A 14,971-nucleotide genomic window follows, 5' to 3' on the forward strand; every position below is an offset into this window, starting at 1 on the left:
TAAAACACCCCCCAAAAAGTGTGTAGTACAATGTAACTGCACCACAGAGTTGCAAATAAGCAGTCCTTGTTTTTACACTAATACACCCCAAAATAAACTGTAGAACAATTTAAATGCACTGCAGAACGGTTAATATGATGTACTTATATTTCCTATAAATACACCCTGCAACACAGCACTTGCACCCCAATAACAAACAAGGTTTGCTGGAATTAGAGGTATCATCTAGTGCAAACCTAAAAGCAGCAGTATAATAGCAATTTGGATCCCCAATTAGTGCAGCAAGATGTAATAGAATCGCTCCTATTACCTATGCTGTACACTCTCCTATTGCACCCTGTTCTCCTTTTATAGCCTGGATGATACCTCCCTATGCTTTCCCTACACCTTGAATAATCTTTCCCTGAACTTGTAAATAGTTTTTTTCCTATCAGTGTCCCTAGCTCCTGCTGACGTCTCTCCCTGCATTAAGTACACTGGAAAATTGCAGAATCCAAAATGGCTCAGGGTATTTATAGAGCTGTGACATCACAGGGGCTGGCTGCTGATTAGCTGCATGCATGGCATTGTGGGTGATCCCTCGTCCCCAGAGTTCTTTGCTCCATGTCCTAACATGTGCAGCAGCCATTTGAAAAACTTGTGATAAACAAAAAGAAAAGAACTAATGATTTTTTTATTATTATTTTTTTTACCCAACATATTTCTCCAGAGCACTACATTTGAGATAAATCATTTACAGTCTGAACATTTAAATGGCTCTGCTTCTTATGCTTAGCAAGAGCTGCTCTATACTTATAGCAATTACCGCAGTCTGAACATGAATATGGTTTCACTCCCGAGTGGATTAACTGATGATGAACAGCATCAGACTTTTGACGAAAACATTTTCCACACTCTGAACAAGAAAATGGTTTCTCCCCTGTGTGAGTTCTCAGATGGTCAACAAGATTAGCTTTCCTGGTGAAACATTTTCCACACTCAGAACACGAAAACGGCTTCTCCCCTGTGTGAGTTCTCTGATGTTTAACAAGATATGACTTCTGGAAAAAACATTTCCCACAGTCTGAACATAAAAATGGTTTTTCCCCTGTGTGAGATTTCTGATGTTTAACAGCAACTGATTTGTGCATAAAAGATTTATCACATTCAGAACAAGAAAATGGTTTCTTTCCGGTGTGAATTCTCTGATGTTCAATAAGACTTGATCTCCTTGTAAAACATTTTTCACATTGTGAGCATGAATATGGCTTCTCCCCTGTGTGAGTTCTCTGATGTATAATTAGTTGTGAATTATGGTAAAAACTGCTCTCACATTCTGGACATGAAAATGGCTTTACTCCTGTGTGAACTTTCTGATGTTTAATAGCATCCCATCTCTGGATAAAACATTGTCCACATTCTGGACATGAATACGACTTCTCTCCGGTGTGAGTTCTTTGATGTTCAGTAAGATTTGATTTTCTGGTGAAACCTTTTCCACACTCAGAACATGAAAATGGCTTCTCCCCTGTGTGAGTTTTCTGATGTTTAATAAGATTTGACTTTTGGCCAAAACATTTCCCACATTCTGGACACAAAAATGGCTTCTCCCCTGTGTGAGATTTCTGATGTTTAACAGCATCTGATTTTTGGATAAAACATTTCTTACATTCAGAACATGAAAATGGCTTCTCTCCTGTGTGAATTTTCTGATGTTCAACAAGATTTGCTTTCCTAGTAAAATTTTTACCACATTCTGAACATGAAAAAGCCTTCTCCCCTTTGTGACTTCTCTGATGTACAATAAAATGGGATTTATGAGAAAAACGTTTTTGACATTCTGGACAAGAAAATGGCTTTTCCCCTCTGGGCCCTTTTTGATTCTCATATCTATGAATTCTTTTGTGCATAGAAATATTGGATTTCATTTTGAAAAGATGCTTACTTTCAGAATATGGAAATAGTTTACCCCCTGTATCACCTGCACTTTGTTTAATAATCTGTGATTGACCAGAAGAAGGTTCCTTGCGACTGGTGGGATAAGTAGACAGATCTCTGCTGTGAAGGATAAACAGCATGTTTGCGGTGAGAAGTGCTGAGGAATGTTCTCTATGATTGTCTTCTTTGGTATTGTTATTTTGTAGTTCAAAATCTGGAGATAAAAGGACATTAGGGACACTTTGCACAAAATCTTGGGTGCATGGATCTGCTGTAAATAGAAACAGATATTAGTCTGTCAAAAAAAAAAAAAATACTCTGGCAGATTTAAAGAGGCTCTGTTACCAGGATCAACCCTATTAAACCAGACATACTGGCTGGTAGGGCTCATCATGCTGATTAAAACTGTACTCTTCTTTTGTCCATATGATAAATAGCTGTAGATATTTGCATTTTTATTCATATGCAAATGAGAATTTCAAGCACTTGGAGGCGGGGCTGAATTGTCTGAGCACTGCTTTGTAACACCCCCTGTGCTCTGCACCCTTCCCCTCTGATTGATTGACAGGACTATCCATCAGGCTGAGGGCAGAAGCCTGTCCAAGAGCTGTGTGCTAGCGAGTACTGCAAATATCATATATTCTATACATTATAGCGTCAACACATTTAGATATGCACAGAAAGCTAATCTACATATTACTGTTTTATTCACAAGCACAATATATGATCATAAAGACACCAGTAATGTGTGTTAGCTCAAAAGCATAGGAAAAAATTAGATTTTTTGTACTCACCATAAAATCCTTTTCTCGTAGTAGGCATTGGGGGACACAGCACCATGGGTATATGTCCAACTACCACTAGGAGGCGACACTAGACATAAAAGTGTTGGCTCCTCCCCGTTGGACTATACCCTCTCCACAGGCACTAGGCAGATCAGTTTGTACCAAAAGCAGTAGGAGAGAGAAGAAAGGCAAGGAACCAACAACTCCCGTACCGGGGAAGATCAAGAGACCAGCCCAGAGAAGCGGAAGTAAAAAACAGGGAGGGATCTGTGTCTCCCAATGCCTACTACGAGAAAAGGATTTTACGGCGAGTACAATAAATCCAATTTTCTTGTGCATGGCATTGGGGGACACAGCACCATGGGACGTCCCAAAGCAACCCCGAGGGTGGGAAAAGAACAGCCATGCCACCGGTTGGGCATACAGGTGCGGGAGAAGGCAAGAAGCCTCATAACAAGGGAGAAACCCCAAAGAAACCACAGTAAAGACTGCCAGCACCCCAGGACAAATGCCTTGGAGAACAACCCAAATGCAAGAAGAAGGCAAAGGGGAACACCCAGCTCAGCCGAAGGCTGGAGAGAGAGTAGGACAGCACCGCGTATTGGAGCTACCTAACATCCTAATTGTCTCAGACGAAAGAACAAACACCCTGAGGCCAAACGAGTGAGGGAAGCCATAGCAAGGCTCACTGTGGAGGGAGTAGGGCTCCCCTAACCGCAAAGCAGGTGAAAAAAAGTTAAGCTCCCTATTGAAAGGAAGAAAATCCCAAAGGCGCTAAGGGAAACTGCCAACCCTTGGAAGGGGAGGGGGTTGTAAGTAAAAACCAGGAAAAGAGAAAAGATACGACCTGCACCCCCAAACCAGGAGACAAGGAACGAGCCCCCGAAAACAAAATATCGCTGAGAAGCGCAAGACCTGAGAAACTCCGGCCAAACGAAGTATCAGGCAAAAAAGGGGACCAGATGCAGGCCCAGGAAATCTCAGCAGGGGCACACTGGAGTGAGGGAAGCCATAGCAAGGCTCACATATGAAGGGAGCAGGTCTCCCCCCCCACCGTGAAGCAGGTCATGAAGTTAAGCGTCCTATTGAAAGGTGAAAACCCCAAAGGCGCTAAGGGAAACCGCCAACCCTGGAAAGGGAGGGGGTTGTAAGTAAAGGCCAGGAAAAAAAGATAAGATAAGACCTGCATCCCAAAACCAGGAGATGAGGAACGAGCCTCTGAAAACAAAATATCGCTGAGAAGCGCAAGACCGGAGAAACTCCGGCCAAAGTATCAGGGAGATGCAGGCCCAGGAAATCTCAGCAGGAATACACTGGACTGAGGGACATGGGAGGAGAAGGAGAGTACTCCCAACAGTCTAAGGAGGAAGGTTCTACAAACAAGAGGAAGTCCCTCCCGAAGGAGACCATAAGGTGGAAATGCAAACCGTAGCACTAAACCACTCAACACCAGGTACTTGACGTGGGAGGATGGGAAGATAGACACGAATCCCAAGAGGTCCACATGGCAATTGGAACCCACAAGGGGAACAATCAACCCAGGCCCCTCCCAAACAACGATTATCATACAGAATCTGTGTGGTCAAATGAACAGGGACAAGGAATCCAGAGAGGAGTACCCGCTATGGGCTCACAAGGAACCAGGAACTGAACCACCAGAGGAAAACAAAAAACAGAATATCCTCACCACAGGGGAAGGAATTGGCCAAGGACAACTAGCCATTCTAAGAATAGTGGCTAGCAATCTGCATACATTGTCCCGGGGAGGACAAGTACAGCGGCTTGGGTTGTACCACTAAAACAACAGACACCCATATTGTCATGCAAAAATATATAATCGTTTACTATATAAATTACCAAGAATATAAAACAATACAACTGCAAAACAAACGATGAAGTTACAAAGTAACACCCAAAATGTACCCCACGGTGTGCTAATACACCCCTATCTGATCAACACAGTATGATTTAATGATTTATGACAACCAGTGTCATACTTTTAACAAACTGACTCATATACCAAGAGAAACTTAGGATCTTCTGTTATCAAACAGGCTATAAATATAAAACACGGATTTACAGGAAAATGACTGTTATCCCTTGACTCTGTTTTCCTATGACCAATCAAAAATATACGATATTAATATGATAAAATATTCAGCTCGGCAATCAGACTAAGGAAAATAACTTTCCAAGGGTTTAGTCCTCTTTTCATATAATGTCAGATCTTCCATTAACAATATGCATCTTTGCTAAGAGAATAATCAGCATTATGGAGGCGCCTAAGACTATATATTCCCACAGTATGGGAACTCTTGGCTATATACCAAGAGAAATATCTTATTAATATCATGAGTAGTAAACAAAATATATGTTACCGGGTCAAAGGTAGACAGAGTTCAGATGGGACCAGTTCTGAAGAACTTTCCTAGTAATCCAAAAATAATAATCCAAGTTTCTTCTGATAAAGTTTTTTCTTTTTGATTGAATGAATGGATCAATGGATATATGGATCTTTTTTCCTCTCTCTTTAGCTCCTTTTGCTACCCCACACACGAGTAATTATTTCCCCCCTTATCTAAGAATCATCCCCTTTAGATTAGGGATTCCCAATCAGGTAAGGTGGGTGTACTTGCATGCTAATAACACCATGATGTCATATCAACTCCTAATATGGTATAGAACAAATAATGAAATAATATAATATTGTCCATCTGCCTCCAGATGGCACTGTGGTATTGTAAATGAACATCACAACTTTAAGCATTAAAATTAAATATCTAATAATACGTTCTCAGGACCTCGTTGACCTTTCTATATAAATCATTTACGAAGGTCTTTCCCTGACACTTTTAATTACCTATATCCTGGACTTGTTGGAGTTGACTGTCTTCTCCTATCTTTTTGAAATATAGGTTGACTTGATGAAAATTTTATATAGCGGTTTTGATGCTTGGCATCGGAACTTGTACATTTCACTTATCTACATCCATGAATAACTATTGTTTTGAAATGGCATTTACTCTTCCCAGAAATCCAATTAACATAAACGTACTTGTTTCTATACCTTCTACAATACCTTCTAAATGGTAAATACATGGTATGACATATATATAAATCGATACATTGCTACACATAGATAATACATTATATGAATTATTGATTAACATATGTTGTAAACTAAATATACCATGCAGAGATATATATATAATATAATTATGAATATATAAATTGAACCTCATACAGGTGTGCCTCAAGGATATGAGACCTTATCAAGTAACCTTGTTCCCTCCAGACAGACATGTCTTAGGGAGTTGACTTTCTCCTTACAGATGGTCCCATATCTTTAGCAATAACTTTTAAACACAATGTCCGTTTATGTTCACAATTATTTTTTTTAAAACTGAACTTGCCATGAACTCATGCCATGAACTCATCTTGGCTTCCTCAGCCACATAATAGAACTTTGGTTCAGGCTGATTTTATTCTTAAAGGCAATGAGATGAGCATACATTTTGATCATAATGTCCTTAGATAATATTGTATACGTATGAAAATGCACAACAATATGCATAAGGAATGGCGAAGTCGCTATAAAAGAAACGGATGTGACTACACGAAATGTAGAAACCAGCTGCAACTGACATATAGAAGACTCCCAGGGGGAGAAAGTACCTGACAGGCGCAGACAATAGCAAGGTCCAAGGGGACTGCCCTCTGTTAGATTGTATAGCTAAGCAGAGAATATAAGGGAACACCCGGACCCAGAAGGAACTACGGAACCCTGTCCAATGCCAGAGCAATCAGCAGAAAATACACCTGCCAGGCAGTTGTGTGGCGCTCAGTGGTTCTGTCCCTGACTCCTCAGGGAGGACGTCCAGCGAGGATAATGTCGGGGACCCCAGAAGGATTCCGTGTGGCGGAGGACATCCAGTGATGGCCGAAAACTGCTGCAGCTGCCGATGCTCACCAAGCTACGTACCCCAACAAGGAGAAGATCTAGTGGAGATCACTGTACTCCACCAGGAATGGTCCGCCCTGTAATAGAAAACAACGCGGATACTCCTTTATAATATGGTGAAAGCGGAGTGCAGCAGACAGCAGTATTTTATAGGGATGTAAATAGCAACCCTAGCACAAAAGCCAACAACCACCTGGCCATGGTGTAGGGAGTGTGGTTGTAAGTGGACCACCCATCAGATCAGAACAGATCAGCCATATACTGGGTACACCAGAAGTAGCACTACACAGACAGGGTGGAGGTGGGGGTTGGTCTGGCCCACCCTTGCCGGATATGGTTACCATGTACATGCTGAACCAGGGTGGCCGTTGTCGACAGTGCCTTGAGAAAGTACAAGGCGCACGACAGTAACGGAGTGGCAGATGTATGGAAGAACCAAAAAAGGGAAGTAACCAACATCCGCAGCACAGATTAGAGCCCGGGGAAGGAAGCACCCAGTAATACAGAAACTGTATGGGCCACAGATTGCACCATAGGGCCCAGCACGTGGGTACTAAAAATACACGCCTAAAACCGAGGTAAAGTGGCTGCATGTTGCACTCGAAGGAGAGTGGAAACAAAGCCACAGCATCCGGGAATGCGACCGCATTTGGAGGGAGCAGGTCCTTAACCTGTAAAGTAGAAATACGGCTGTGTAGGGTAGAGATACGACCAGACAGGTGCAATGGGTACAGCATCTGGAGATGGTAGCGGTACTAGATTTAATATTAGAGCGATGTGGCCGCATGGTGCACCCTAGGACCAGAGAAGTGCAATGGCTGCCACGTTAGCAATGGTACCTATATTCCGCTCAGGAAGGGGAAAATAGGGCTGCATGGTACCACAAGGAACGACAGGTGCACACCACAATTAAGTAAGTGCAATGGCAACTGAAGGAGGCCCTCTATTTTACCTGAAAAGAGGGAAACGGGTCCGCATAGTACACCATAGAGCCAGACAGGTGTAACGGCTGCAGCATCAGAGACGGTGCAGGAATTCTACTTAAGAAGGTAGTAAGATGGCTGGCTGTTTGGTGCACACTATGATGAGGTAGGTACAGTGGCCACGGCAATACAAGGTGGCCTCAATATCTCGTCCGGTAAGGGAGAAATAGTGCCGCAAGGTACACCATAAGGCCAGAGAGGAGCAACGACAACAGCCTCTGGAGATAGTGAAGGTACTCTACCTATGAAGGGAGCAAGGTGGCAGCCTGGTGCCCACTAGAACCAAACAGAGGCAATTGCTACAGCGATTGAGAGTGGCCTCTATATCTCGCCGGAAAGGGAGAAATAGTGCCGCACGGAACACAATAGAGACCGCCAGGGATATTGGGTACAGCATCAGGAGATGGTGTAGGTACTCTACCCATGAAGGGAGCAAGGTGGCTGGAAACAGACAGGTGCAATTGCTACGGCAATTGAAGGCGGCCTCTATATCTCGCCCGGTAGAGGGAAATAGTGCCGCATGGAACACCATAGAGCCAGCCAGGAGTAATGTCTACAGCATCTGGAGTAGGTGTAGGAACTCTACCTATGAAAGTAACAAGGCGGCTGGAAAAAAACTGATGTAATCGCCACAGCAATAAAAGCCGGCCTGTATTCTCTGGTGCAGGCACTACAAAAAAAACTTTAGAGGCCAAGAAGGGTTACCAACCCTACAAGAAGCGTTTGCCTAAATTATCAGCTTGCCTAGAACATAATCCCTGGATAGGGGAACCAGGAAGGTCTGTCGTGTACAGTCTACGAGGGTGTACGTACCAGAGACACCGTGTAGGTGTCCCAGTTGCTAAGCACGGTGACGGCTGCCTCACTTGTGCGGTAATTAGCTGTGCAGGCAGGAGAGCGCCATCCGAAAGTCCACTAGAGGGCACCAAACCTGGGTAGGGTAGGTACCACCATGCACGTTTGACTTGACCACACAGAGGGATTCTGCATGGTGGAAGATCGCCTGATGCTCTGTTCTGAGGGAATCGGTGCAGAGGTGTCCCCAGAGACAACTGACAGAGAAGGCTTCTTCACCAGCCTCAGGCCTATCCTGGGGCAACCTAAGGATGCCGAGGAGGGGTGGAAGCTCATTGAGACCAACCGAGGTTGGTCCGTGGGCTACTCCTTGAGTGACCCTGTATCTGAGCGTGAGCGTGGCCCATCTGCAGGGAGGAAGAGGAGACCGCAATTGGTAGGTAGCGCTCCAGCGACTCTGCCAGGGATTGGGAGAGTCAGGCAAGGTTCCCATGGTTCGATAGGGAGGGAGCACCTACACAAAATGGTGGGGGGGGGGGGACAAGGCTACCACATGGAAACCTCCGTAGACAACGGACGCACGTGAAATACGTGGCGATCCGATAGGGAGGCTGGGAGAGGAGGCCCTCATAGAGCAGCAGGGCTGTCCTATCTGTCCCCGATGCCACGTTCCCAAGAGGTGCTGCAGCAGCTATAGATCAGGTAGATGCAGGCCCAGGAAGGCAGGGCTGCAGGAGAATGCAGCAATTGAGAAGGGAGGGGGGGAAAAGGAGCCTGCAGAGCAATTCAGCCAGAGGCTGCCTACCAGACCCCAGGAGCTGTGCAGTGCGCCCCAAGCAGCAGAGCAGAAGATGGCGACCGGAGAGAGCAGGAGCCGACAGCCGGAGGAAGAACCGCCCCTCCGAGATCAGAGCAGGGAACCTGGAGCTGGATTGGCAGGCAGGAGAGGCCCCTCCCAGGCTCCCCCCACGGAGGGGAGGTGACGGAGCAAGCCCGGGAAAGTCAGAAAGTGGGCGGGGAGTTGCGGCCTAGTAGGCCCAAAAAGCCGGGGCCTAAATTAGTGGAGCGCGGCTGGGGACAAACGGCGGAAGTACGGGGGCCGGGTGGGGGAGAGACCTGAAGAAGTGACCCCCAGAGAGGGAAAACGGAAGGCCAGGGGGCCTCTGGGACCAGGATACAGCTGAGAGATGTAGTTATCCGGGAAGGAAGGAGAGGGGCGAACGCGCCTGTGCCCGGGGGGGGGGGTGACTGGGTGGCTGCCAGGTACCTGAGTACGCGCCCGCAGGGGGGCAACTGATGTGGAACACGATGGAGCCACCCCTGCCGCAGGCCGGAACCTGCAGAGAAGAAAAAAGAAAAAATTATTGAAGAAAAAAGAAAAAAGTAGCAGGATGACCTGCGCAAAAAGGGCAGGTCAGGTCTGCCTCTTAGGGACACTAGAACAAGACTGATCTGCCTAGTGGCTGTGGAGAGGGTATAGTCCAACGGGGAGGAGCCAACACTTTTTTATGTCTAGTGTCGCCTCCTAGTGGTAGTTGGACATATACCCATGGTGCTGTGTCCCCATGCCATGCCATGCCCAAGAAACATAAATCTCTATGAGGTAATATTATAGCTTGGTGGCTAAATGATTACAGCGATCCCAGGTTTGAATTTTGGGAGAGTAAAAAAAATAAAAATTTCTTCAGATATACAGTGGGATGCGAAAGTTTGGGCAACCTTGTTAATCGTCATGATTTTCCTGTATAAATCGTTGGTTGTTACGATAAAAAATGTCAGTTAAATATATCATATAGGAGACACACACAGTGATATTTGAGAAGTGAAATGAAGTTTATTGGATTTACAGAAAGTGTGCTATAATTGTTTAAACAAAATTAGGCAGGTGCATAAATTTGGGCACCACAAAAAAGAAATGTTATTTATTAGATCCTAAATCAATATTTAGTAGATCCTCCTTTGGCCGAAATTACAGCCTCTAAACGCTTCCTGTAGGTTCCAATGAGAGTCTGGATTCTGGTTGAAGGTATTTTGGACCATTCCTCTTTACAAAACATCTTTAGTTCATTCGGGTTTGATGGCTTCCAAGCATGGACAGCTCTCTTTAAGTCACACCACAGATTTTCAATTATATTTAGGTCTGGGGACTGAGATGGCCATTCCAGAACGTTATACTTGTTCCTCTGCATAAATGCCTTAGTGGATTTTGAGCAGTGTTTAGGGTCGTTATCTTGTTGAAAGATCCAGCGCCGGCGCAGCTTCAGCTTTGTCACTGATTCCTGGACATTGGTCTCCGGAATCTGCTGATACTGAGTGGAATCCATGCGTCCCTCAACTTTGACAAGATTCCCAGTCCCTGCACTGGCCACACAGCCCCACAGCATGATGGAACCACCACCATATTTTACTGAAGGTAGCAGGTGTTTTTCTTGGAATGCTGTGTTCTTTTTCCTCCATACATAACGCCCCTTGTTAGGGCCAAATAACTCAATTTTAGTTTCATCAGTCCACAGCACCGTATTCCAAAATGAAGCTGGCTTGTCCAAATGTGCTTTAGCCCACCTCAAGCGGCACTGTTTGTGCTGTGGGCGGAGAAAAGGCTTCCTCCGCATCACTCTCGCATACAGCATCTCCTTGTGTAAAGTGCGCTGAATGGTTGAACGATGCACAGTGATTCCATCTGCAGCAAGATGATGTTGTAGGTTTTTGGTGCTGGTCTGATGGTTGACACTGACTGTTCTCACCATTCGTCGCTTTTGTCTAGCCGAGATGTTTCTTGGTCTGCCACTTCGAGCCTTAACTTGAACTGAGCCTGTGGTCTTCCATTTCCTCAATATGTTCCTAACTGTGGAAATCTCTGAGACAGCTTTCTGTATCCTTCCCCTAAACCATGATGGTGAACAATCTTTGTCTTCAGGTCATTTGAGAGTTGTTTTGAGACCCCCATGTTGCTACTCTTCAGAGAAAATTAAAAGAGGAGGGAAACTTACAATTGACCCCCTTAAATACTCTTTCTCATAATTGGATTCACCTGTGTATGTAGGTCAGGGGTCACTGAGCTTACCAAGCCAATTTGAGTTCCAATAATTAGTTCTAAAGGTTTTGGAATCAATAAAATGACAACAGTGCCCAAATGTATGCACCTGCCTAATTTTGTTTAAACAATTATAGCACACTTTCTGTAAATCCAATAAACTTAATTTCACTTCTCAAATATCACTGTGTGTGTCTCCTGTATGATATATTTAACTGACATTTTTTATCGTAACAACCAACGATTTATACAGGAAAATCATAACAATTAACAAGGTTGCCCAAACTTTCGCATCCCACTGTATATATATTGCGATAAATACCCGTTTTAAAGAAAAAAACACAAGGAGACGTTATACTGTATGGGGGCAGCCACAAGGAGACGTTATACTGTATGGGGGCAGCCACAAGGAGACGTTATACTGTATGGGGGCAGCCACAAGGAGACGTTACACTGTATGGGGGGACCACAAGGAGACGTTACACTGTATGGGACACACACAAGGGGACGTTATACTGTATGGGACACACACAAGGGGACGTTATACTGTATGGGACACACACAAGGGGACGTTATACTGTATGGGACACACACAAGGGGACGTTATACTGTATGGGGGGGACACACAAGGGGACATACTGTATGGGTGGGGACACACAAGGGGACATACTGTATGGGTGGGGACACACAAGGGGACATACTGTATGGGGGGGACACACAAGGAGACGTTATAATGGACTATGGGGCAGCAGCCAGCAGGAGACATGATGATGAGAGCAGCAGCCACAAGGAGACATGATGATGAGAGCAGCAGCCACAAGGAGACACTACAGTATGGGGGCAGCAGCGCAGCCACAAGGAGACATTACAGTATGGGGTCAGCTGGCAGCAGCCACAAAAGGAGACATTACATACAGTATGGGGCTTGTGGGGGGCAGCAGCTGCCCCCATGTCTTATGGACACCTGTGTGACTGTGACTTGCCACCTGCCTGCCAGGCTGCCACCACCACCATAATTCCTCCTTGTTCATCATGTCATGGGGGAGGTACTGGAGGGACTCATGATGACTCACTGCGATTAGCATTGAGGCAGCAGCAGGCAGTGTAATAGGAGCCTACAGTGGAAGCTAGCCCCGCACCTCCCCGCCCTCCAACCAATCAGTCCCTGCCAGACTTCCTGCTCTGCGGCTCCCTGTCTCCCGACAAGTCCGTCCGGGGGAGTGTGTACAGGGTGCATGCAGCAGTGTAGCATGTAGCAGAGCAGGAAGTCTGGCAGGGACTCGGTGACACGTGTCTGACTTATTCGATTCTTTTAACTAATAAACTCTCAGACAATTCTCTGAGTCCCTGCAATAACTATACATTGTAAGTCCCTCCTGAACTTCGGTTCACTGGAGACTGAGCTGACTCAGCAGTCGCTGCTGTACTGCGCTGCTCAACTCAGCCTGGGGGCGTCACCTGATTCCGACGTGAGACGTCGGTCGGTGGGCGGAGACAGCACATTCGGAGCAAGCAGGAGGAGCCGCTGCTGGAAGAAACTGGTAGATAATGACGGGGGAGGGGGAGTTTTTAAAGCGATGACGTCACAAAATATACCGCGGTATTTAGGAAACAGCGATATCGCCGTTTTTTTAATGCCTCGGTATATCGTGATACCGGTATATCGCCCAACCCTAGTCTATGTCCTTATCACATTGAGAATATTGTTTTTTTTTTTCTTTAGAAAGCTAATAAATATTACTGGTTTCTATATAATCATTGTGTCTGTGAATAAACCAGTAATAGGTTTTAGCCTGAAAAAAAACACAAAATACTCAATATAGTAAGGCCTTTTTATTATCATATGTTATTTATTATAGTATAGCATTTCAATATGGTTTTGAATAAGAGAAAGAAAAAAGAAAAATAAGAACATTTACATCTCTTCTGAGACTTGAACCAAGGATACATACATACATTGTAAACCACTATACCACTAAGCTTTAGCATTACCACATAGATCTAGATGTATCCGTTTTTTCTATGCTTATAAGCTAACACATTACTGGTGTCTGTGTGATCATATATTACACAGCTCTGCCCTCAGCATGTCTAGCGCTGTCAATAAATGGGAGGGGGTGGATGTTGCCAACTATTTAGCTCAGAATATATGGAGAGGGTAATTTAAAATATACAGACTATGCAGTATTTTACCTATTATTATTCCCAAACAAGTCAGAGATGATTAGGTCAGCCATTTTCTGAAATTTTAGCTTTTCGCTACATTAATGTGATTACCTTAATAAAATATAGCCCAAAACTCATTTGTGATGTGCGTATAAGACCTGGGAGCAGGTATTCCAATCTGTTCACTACTATTTTGGACAAAACCTTCATATTAAAGTAAATCAAAGTTAAAAGTTTAATGTGAAGGCCATTCAGTAGAATATGTAATTCCTTTTAATATTTAGAAATAAATAAATAAATAAATCATTGACTTGGGAGAATATCATGAGTATGCTGTTTGTCTCATTTCAGCAAATAGCATTTATCATGTAGATAAAGTTAATACAAGGCACTTACTAATATATTGTGGTTGTTCACATTGTCTCCTTTACTGGTTTAATTCATTTTCCATCCCATTAGGCCTAGTTCACACTTCAGTGTTTGGTCAGTGATTTCCATCAGTGATTTGTGAGCCAAAACCAGAAGTGGAGCCTCCATAGACATTAGGTAGAAGGGAAAGATCTGCTCCTGTTCTATGTTTAGAGCTGCACCTGGTTTTGGCTCACAAATCACTGATGGAAATCACTGACCAAACACTGAAGTGTGAACGAGGCCTTATACACATCTTGTTTCCATGGTTACGACCACCCTGCAATCCAGCAGTGGTGGCCCTGCTTGCACACTATGTGTTAAGCATCGGCCACCTCGTATTTGCACTGCAGCGGTGGCCATAACCCCTGGATTCGAGCCGTGTATAATGTAATAGAAAAGTGAATCAAAGCAAAGAAGGGAATATGGACAAATGAGATCACTGTTAAGCTTGGCCCAACATACTGTACATAACAGAAGCCGAAACGTGACCAGTGTCACATATCCTTTTTAATTGGGTAAGGGGGTGAAAACACAAACAAAAGTTCCTGTATCACACCCAACGTCACAGCGAGAGATCACACTAACTAAATCAAACTATTAGGACTGTTCTGCCCAGAATATTAGCTCTAATATGATCACAGGATGATAACTTATATTCTGGGCTTCATGGCATTTTACATATGCACGTCACAGTGAAAGGATTATACAATGTTTTCCGATTCCCTTTAATGCTTATCACTCACCGATGCCAAATTCTTCAGATATTTCTTCCTCCTTGCACATCTGGGTCACAGTCGCACATCTCTCTTCCTGTTCTGTTATATCTTCAGGTTTTATATCGCTCACATTTGCAACCTAATTTACCATATATGGAACAAATAAATTACAACTAAGAAGATGAAAAAAAAAATAAAATGAC

The 14,971-nt window shown here is 44.3% G+C and overlaps 1 protein-coding gene across 1 annotated transcript in view; it reads right to left on the reverse strand.

Annotated features, from left to right (window-relative positions):
* Window positions 1–673: 673 nt before the first annotated feature.
* LOC122942102 (zinc finger protein 182-like) overlaps window positions 674–14,971 on the reverse strand; it is a 95,320-nt gene continuing 81,022 nt past the window's right edge. The window contains exons 12-13 of the mRNA XM_044299598.1: window positions 14,796–14,907; window positions 674–2,188 (exon numbers count right to left, since the gene is read on the reverse strand). Coding sequence (XP_044155533.1) covers window positions 714–2,188; window positions 14,796–14,907 — 1,587 coding nt within the window. The 3' untranslated portion in view covers window positions 674–713. The remainder of the gene's footprint in view (window positions 2,189–14,795; window positions 14,908–14,971) is intronic.

This window comes from Bufo gargarizans, chromosome 6, assembly GCF_014858855.1.
Source record: "Bufo gargarizans isolate SCDJY-AF-19 chromosome 6, ASM1485885v1, whole genome shotgun sequence".
NCBI lineage: Eukaryota > Metazoa > Chordata > Amphibia > Anura > Bufonidae > Bufo > Bufo gargarizans.